The sequence below is a fragment of the Cinclus cinclus genome, chromosome 36 (genome assembly GCF_963662255.1).
Source record: "Cinclus cinclus chromosome 36, bCinCin1.1, whole genome shotgun sequence".
Classification (NCBI taxonomy): Eukaryota; Metazoa; Chordata; class Aves; order Passeriformes; family Cinclidae; genus Cinclus; species Cinclus cinclus.
Window position 1 is genome coordinate 702907 of NC_085081.1, and position 6487 is coordinate 709393.

The 6487-nt window shown below is 49.3% G+C and overlaps 2 protein-coding genes across 2 annotated transcripts; one reads left to right on the top strand and one right to left on the bottom strand.

Moving 5' to 3' along the window:
* Positions 1-6: 6 nt before the first annotated feature.
* On the bottom strand, positions 7-3533 carry LOC134055937 (structure-specific endonuclease subunit SLX1-like). Its single transcript, XM_062512395.1, has 5 exons — positions 3373-3533; positions 2640-2691; positions 1594-1896; positions 1280-1410; positions 7-717 (listed from the first exon to the last, which is right to left on the bottom strand). The coding sequence occupies exons 1-5, from the start codon at positions 3528-3530 to the stop codon at positions 600-602; spliced, it is 762 nt and encodes a 253-aa protein (XP_062368379.1). The 5' UTR covers positions 3531-3533; the 3' UTR covers positions 7-599.
* Positions 3534-3934: 401 nt separating this feature from the next.
* Positions 3935-6463, top strand: LOC134055850 (bolA-like protein 2). Its single transcript, XM_062512318.1, has 3 exons — positions 3935-4239; positions 5081-5175; positions 6190-6463. The coding sequence occupies exons 1-3, from the start codon at positions 4156-4158 to the stop codon at positions 6296-6298; spliced, it is 288 nt and encodes a 95-aa protein (XP_062368302.1). The 5' UTR covers positions 3935-4155; the 3' UTR covers positions 6299-6463.
* Positions 6464-6487: the final 24 nt, after the last annotated feature.

A 6487-nucleotide genomic window follows, 5' to 3' on the forward strand; every position in this document is an offset into this window, starting at 1 on the left:
GGGCAGGGTAAAATTGGGAGAGAAAAAAAATTTGGGTAGAAAATTTTCAATTTCTTGGGGGAAGGGAAAATCGGGGAAAAAAAGATTTTTATGAAAAAAATTAAATTTTTTTGTGGAAAAAGATTGAGGTTATGGGGTTAAAATAGAGAAAAAAAAAAAAAGCCGTCAAATTTGGGAAGAAAAAATTTTTAAAAAACGAAATTGAGAAGGAAAAAACCAGGGTGAAAATGGAAAAAAAAAAAAACCTCTGAAAATTCATAAAAACCTGGAATTTTGGGGGAAAAAATTTAAGGAAAATCTTCAGAATTTGGGTGGGGGAGGAGAAAATTAATTTGAATGGGGGAGGGGCCAAAAATTCGCCACTGTTTTGGCAAAAAAAAAAAATCACAGAAAATGGAAATTTTTCAATTTCAAGATGGCGTCAGATCTCACAAAATGGTGTCCAAATGGGGGGCGGGGCAAAAAACCCCGGAAGTGACATCATGGGGGTGTGGTCTAATAAAAGCGGAATAAAACGCTGAACGAATTGATTCTGTTGTAAATAAATAAATTTTATTAAAAATAATTAAAATCATTAAAGAAGATGTGTGGGTGTGGCTTCATGTAGGGGCGGAGCTAGGGATGATGACATCATCAGGCTCCGCCCACTCCTCTTCCGGTTCCACCTCCCCCAGGCAGCGGCGAATCAGATCCCCCCAAAGGAGGTGGGTGTGGCATCTGGGGGAGGTGTCATAGTTAGGACACACCCCCTGGCAGCCATCTTGAATACTTCCCTTATAAGGTAAATACATTCAGCAACAAGCTCCGCCCCCCCCCCCCCCGGCAGCCATGTTGGAACTTTCCTTATAAGGAAACGGAGCCTTAGCAACAAGCCACGCCCCTTAGCCGCCATCTTGAACATTTTCCTTAAAAGGAAATGGAGCCTTAGTAATTAGCCCCACCCCCTGGCAGCCATCTTGGATCCTTTCCTTATAAGGCAAATGAGCCTTAAGCCCCACCCCCTGCAGCCATCTTGGATCTTTCCCATATAAGGCACAAAACCCTTAGCAACAAGCCCCGCCCCCTGGCAGCCATCTTGGATTGTTTCTATACGAGCTATAAAACCTGTTCAAAAATAAATTCAGCCTCTCAGCCGCCATCTTGGATTTTGTCCTTATAAGGAAAAAGGCCTTAGCAACAAGTCCCACCCACTGGCAGCCATCTTGGTTTCATTCCTTATAAGGAAAAGGAGCCTTTAAAAAAAGCCCCTCTCCCCAGCAAGCCCCGCCCCTTTTCTCACCTGGGACAGGTGCCCCCCACTGGCAGCAGCTGCAGTGGTTCCGAGGCCAGGAAGAGGCGAGCCAGGCAGGGAGGATGGGCGGCCATGGAACATTGGGGGCGGGGACAGCGCAAAAGAGGCGTGGCCTGCATCTGAAAGGGGCGTGGCAACGTAAACCCTTGGAAACTCCCACTTGATATGCATAAATTTGCATATCTGAAGCACTCATTTAGATTAAAAGGCCAACCGTTAATTAACCTCACCCAATTAAGCTCCGCCCCTTTAACCCCCCAATTAACCCCACCCAATTAACACCCCCCGAATTAACCTCTTACCTCCCGGCACAAACCACACCCATCCATTCCTGCCTCCACCTCTTGGCCCCGCCCCTTTTTCCTTTTAAGGCGCGGTGGCTCCGCCCCTTCCTCCTGCACCACGTGATCGGGAGGAACCAAATCCAGGCTGGGGGGAGGTGGGCGGAGCCATCGCACCCTGAGCGGGAGGCGGGACCAGGGCGGGGCCCGAAGGAGGCGGGGCAGGAGCCGGAGGGCGAAGCTGATTGGTCGTTCCCGTGGCCGGCGCGGGGGAGGGGCCAGGAGGCGGCGGGAGGAGTTTGGATGTTGCCACGCCCACTCAAACTGTGGGAGGGGTTAATTAATTAAAGGGAAGAGTTTAATGAGGTGGGTGGGGTTTAACTGGGTGGGGTTTAATGAGGTGGGAGTGGCTTAACTGGGGTTTAATTAGCTGGTTTTAATGAGGTAGGAGGAGCTTAAAGTGGGCGTGGGGATTAATTAGGGTTTAAAGGGGGTTTAATTAGATAGGAAGGGTTTAATTGGGTGAGGGTTAATCAGGTGGGAGGGGCTTAAAATGGCGGTGGGTTTAAAAGTGGGTGTGGCTTAAGTGGGTGGGGTTTAATTGGGGCTAATGAGGTGGGAGGGGCTTAAAATGGGGGCATGGATTAATTAGCCAGGGTTTTAAGTGGGTTCAATTAGGAGGAACTTCAATTAATAAAGTAATTACATCAGGTTGAACGAGGTGGGCGTGGCCTAAATGGGTGGGGTTTGGATGTGGGAGGAGCTTGGATAAAAAAAGGAAATAATTTCAGCTTAATTAGCTGGGCGTGGCTTAAGTGGGTGGGGCTTAAAGGTTTTAATTAGAGAACGAGGGATTTTATTTGGTGTTTAATGAGGTGGGTGTGGCTTAAGTGGGTGGGGCTTAAATGAGGGAGGAGCTTCAATTAAAAGGGATTAATTCAGGTTTGATTAAGTGGGCGTGGCTTACTTGGGTGGGGTTTAAAGGTGGGAGGGGTTTTAATTAAAGGAGGAGGAATTTAATTAGGTTTAATGAGGTGGGCGTGGCCATAAAAGGGGGCGGGGCTCACCCTGAGGGCGGCGACGTCGGAGGGGAAGCCGTGGACGAAAAGTTCCATTTCCCTTTGGTTTTTTTTTTGGGGGCGGGGGGGTGAAAAAAACGGATTAAAACATCTCCAAATTCATTCCAAAATCAATTAACAATTAAAACTTCAACGGAAAAACGGAAATCGCGTTTTAAATCCGCTCAAAGATTTATTTTAGATCCGCAAATTGAGGCCCGAACGCCGTCAAAATCCCCCAAATTCTCCTCAAATCTCTTTTAAACCAGCCCCAATCATCTTCAACCAACCAAACCTTCCCGAAAATCTCTTCAAAGCCCAAAATTCCCCCAAATTCCCTCAAACCACCCAAAAAATCCTTCTTAAATCCCATTCCAAACTCCCCGAACCCCCTAAAATTCAATTGAAACCTCCCCAAATCCCCTTAAATCACCCAAGATCTTTCCTAAATCAAATCAAAACTCTCTCAAATCCCCTAAAATCCCTTCTAAACCTCCCCAGATCGCCTTTAAATCACCCCAAAGCCCTCTCAGACCCCCCCAAATCCCCCCAAATCCCCCTCAGACCCCCCCAAATCCCCCTCAAATCCCCCCAAATCCCCCTCAGACCCCTCCCAAATCCACCTCAAATCCCCCTCAATCCCCCCGAAAATCCCCTTTGAACCTCCCCCAAATCCTCCTAAAATCCCCTTTCAACCACCCCAAATCCCCCTTAAACCCCTAAATCCCCCTCAGCACCGCACCAGGGCCCTCTCCCGCTGGTCCTGCGGGCTCCCCCTCTCCTCCTGCCCCCGTTGTGCTGCCGGAGCCGCCGCCTCGGATCCACCGTGAACCCCACGTAGGTTCGTTCCCGAGCCCGGCCCTGAGGAGCGGCGGAACGAAGCAAATACACAGCGCGCATGGCGGCCATCGATATCCCACAAGGCACCGCGCGGCGTGAGAGGGGGACTTCCGGTAGGACGGCAGCACTTCCGCCTGGGTAAGAGGGAGATTTCCGCCTCGCTACCCACAATGCATTGCGGGTGTATCTAAGGGTCTCGAGTCGGGGAGATGGCGAGGTAAAAGGGGGCTTCTGTGTAATGGCGGAGTTTTTTCTCGGAGGGGGTGAGGAGGTTTCACCTCGGAGGAGGAGGAGGAGGAAATTCCCGCAAATTCTCCTATAACGACCGGATTTACGCCTCACTATAACGGTGGCTGGTTTGCCTCGTTACCCACAGCGCATTGCGGCGCGTGAGGTGAATTTCCGGTAGAACTTCGGCACTTCCGCCTCGGTTACAACCGGCTCGGTTTGCCTCGGTACCCACAGTGCACCTCGAGGCAAGAGACTGGGAAGGACTGGGACCCGCTCTGGTCCCTACTGGTGTCACTGGTGCCCTTAGTAAGGTCACTTCTCGCGTACTGGTCCAAACTGTTTTTTACTGGTCTCACAACTGTAATGGGAACGCTTGACTTCCGCCTCGTTACCCAAAACCCTACGCTTTAATTTCCGCCTCGGTACCCACAACCCCCAGCGCGCACCGGAAGTGATGCAAACGGAAGCGGAAATGGATCCTCCAACGGCGGAGGAGCTGCGGGAGCGGCTCCGGGAACGGCTCCAGGCTGAGCATGTGGTAATTAATTAATTACCGGATAATTAGCACAGGCCGGGGGTTGATTAGGCTGGGGAGGGGGTTAATTATCCCGGAGAGGGGTTAATGAGAGGCTGCGGGGCGTTATTTAGGCGGGGGAGGCGTTAATTCGGGCGTTAATGAAGTTAGGGAGGAAGTAATTAATGCTGGTGGCGTTAATTAGGAGATGGAGGGGTTAATTAGGGGCTTAGATGCAGCTGTGAGGTTTAATAGCGAATCAGCCTTAATGAGTCACGGTTAATTAAGCCTTTATTAACGCCGGAAATTTCTTAGTTGGTGCTTCATGGTGTCTAATTATCACCTAAGCATTGCTAATTGGTGGGAAATGTGTTCCTCATTGGTCATTATCCACTGTTAATTAGGAGGAGGGGGGTTAATTAGTGGCTAACAGGAGTTTAATAGTGGTGAAGGCATCAGTGCTTAACAGGTCTTAATTAGAGCTTAGGAGGCGTTAATTAGCGGCTAACGGGCTGTAATTAACGATCAATGGGTGTTAATTCGCGTCCAAACCGAATCAATTAGTGATTAATAGCTGTTAATTAGTGCTTGAGGGTGGTAATTAGTGGCCGAGGGGTGTTAAGTAGCTCTGCGGGGCGTTAATAAGTGGCTAACGAGTGCTAATTAATAGCCCTGGGGTGTTAATTAGCGATTAATTGTCACTCATGAATGCTTAGCAAGCCCTAATTAACATCCCATGTGCGCTAATTAGTGCTTAGCAGCCATGACTTCCGGAACAATTCGCATCTGACAGGAACTAATTGGGGGATCAGTTACTAACCGAGTTAATAAGGAATTAATTAGCGCTAATTACCGCTCATTGCAGGAGGTGCAGGACAACCCGCAGCTCTGCAGGGGCAGTTTCCGCATTTTCGTCGTTTCCGGAATTTTCCGCGGCCTCAAAACCCTGCAGAGGCACCGGTGGGGGCGGGACCTGAAGGGGGGCGGGGCATGAATGACCTTATATGGGGAAGGGGCGTGGCTTAAGTGTGGATTAATGGGAAATAGGAGTGGCTTGGATTGTTCCTTATATGTGAAAGTGGGCGGGGCTTAAACGGGTGTTATATGGAAAGGGGTGTGGCTTAATCGGACTCATGTTGGGAGAGGGGGCGTGGTTAAAATCACCATATATGGAAGTGGGCGGGTCTTAAAATTATTTAGATGGGATGGGCGGGGCTTAGAGGTGCCTTATATGGGGAAGGGGCGTGGCTTATGGGGTTTAATTACCAAGGGGTGGGGCTTAAACTTTCATTATGTGGGAAAGGGGCGTGGCTTAAGCAGGGCTTAATTATGGAAAGGGGTGGGGCTTAAAGGTGCCTTATATGAGAAAGATGCGTGGAATAAGCGGGGTTCATTTATTGAAATGGGCGTGGTTTAACTGGGGTGTAGAGGGTGGGGCTTAAATATGAAATTATGGGGAAGGGGCGTGGCTTAAGTGGGATTTCATAGGAAAAGGGGGCAGGGCTTAAATTGACTTCATCTTGGGAAAGGGGCGCGGCCTATGTGGGGTTTAATTATGGAAATGGGCGTGGCTTTAGCTGGATTTAATTAGGAAATGGGCAGGGCTTAAGTGGGGTTTATTGGGGAAGGGGCGGGGTTTACAGGGTCGAATTAATAAGTGGGCGTGGTTCTGGTTTATGGGGAATGGGGGCGTGGCTTGAAATGTTGTGATTGGCAAAGGGGCGGGGCTTAAATGGATCTTATGCTGAAAAGGGGGCGTGGCTTAAGTGCAGTTTCAATGGGGAGGGGCGGGGCTTAAGGGGCGGGGCTTGCTGAGAGGTTTTAGCGGTTAATTAATGAGGTAATAAATGATTTAATTAAAAAGGGGTGGCACTCCATCTGGGGTTTATTAAACGGGTCAAGTTGCAAGGGTAAATTAATGGTTTAATTAATGGGGCCATTAGGGGTGTTAATTAGGATCTAATTAACGTCCAGGCTCGTTAACGAGGCGCTGGGGGAGGAGCTTGAGCGGATCCACGCCCTGGAGCAGAAGACGCTGACGCCAGAGCAGTGGGAGGAGCAGCAACGCGGCTCATTAGCATAAATTTGCATATTCAGTTACTCCTTTCTTAGCCTCATTTGCATGGATTTGCATTCATTAGTGGAGCTTGGCTCTGATTGGCTGTGGCCACGTCCGCTTTAAAGCCTTAAATGGCGGCAGAGGGTGGAGAATCTGTGTTCCATTTGCATAAATTTACATAATGATTAATTGCTGATCTCATTTGCATATGAT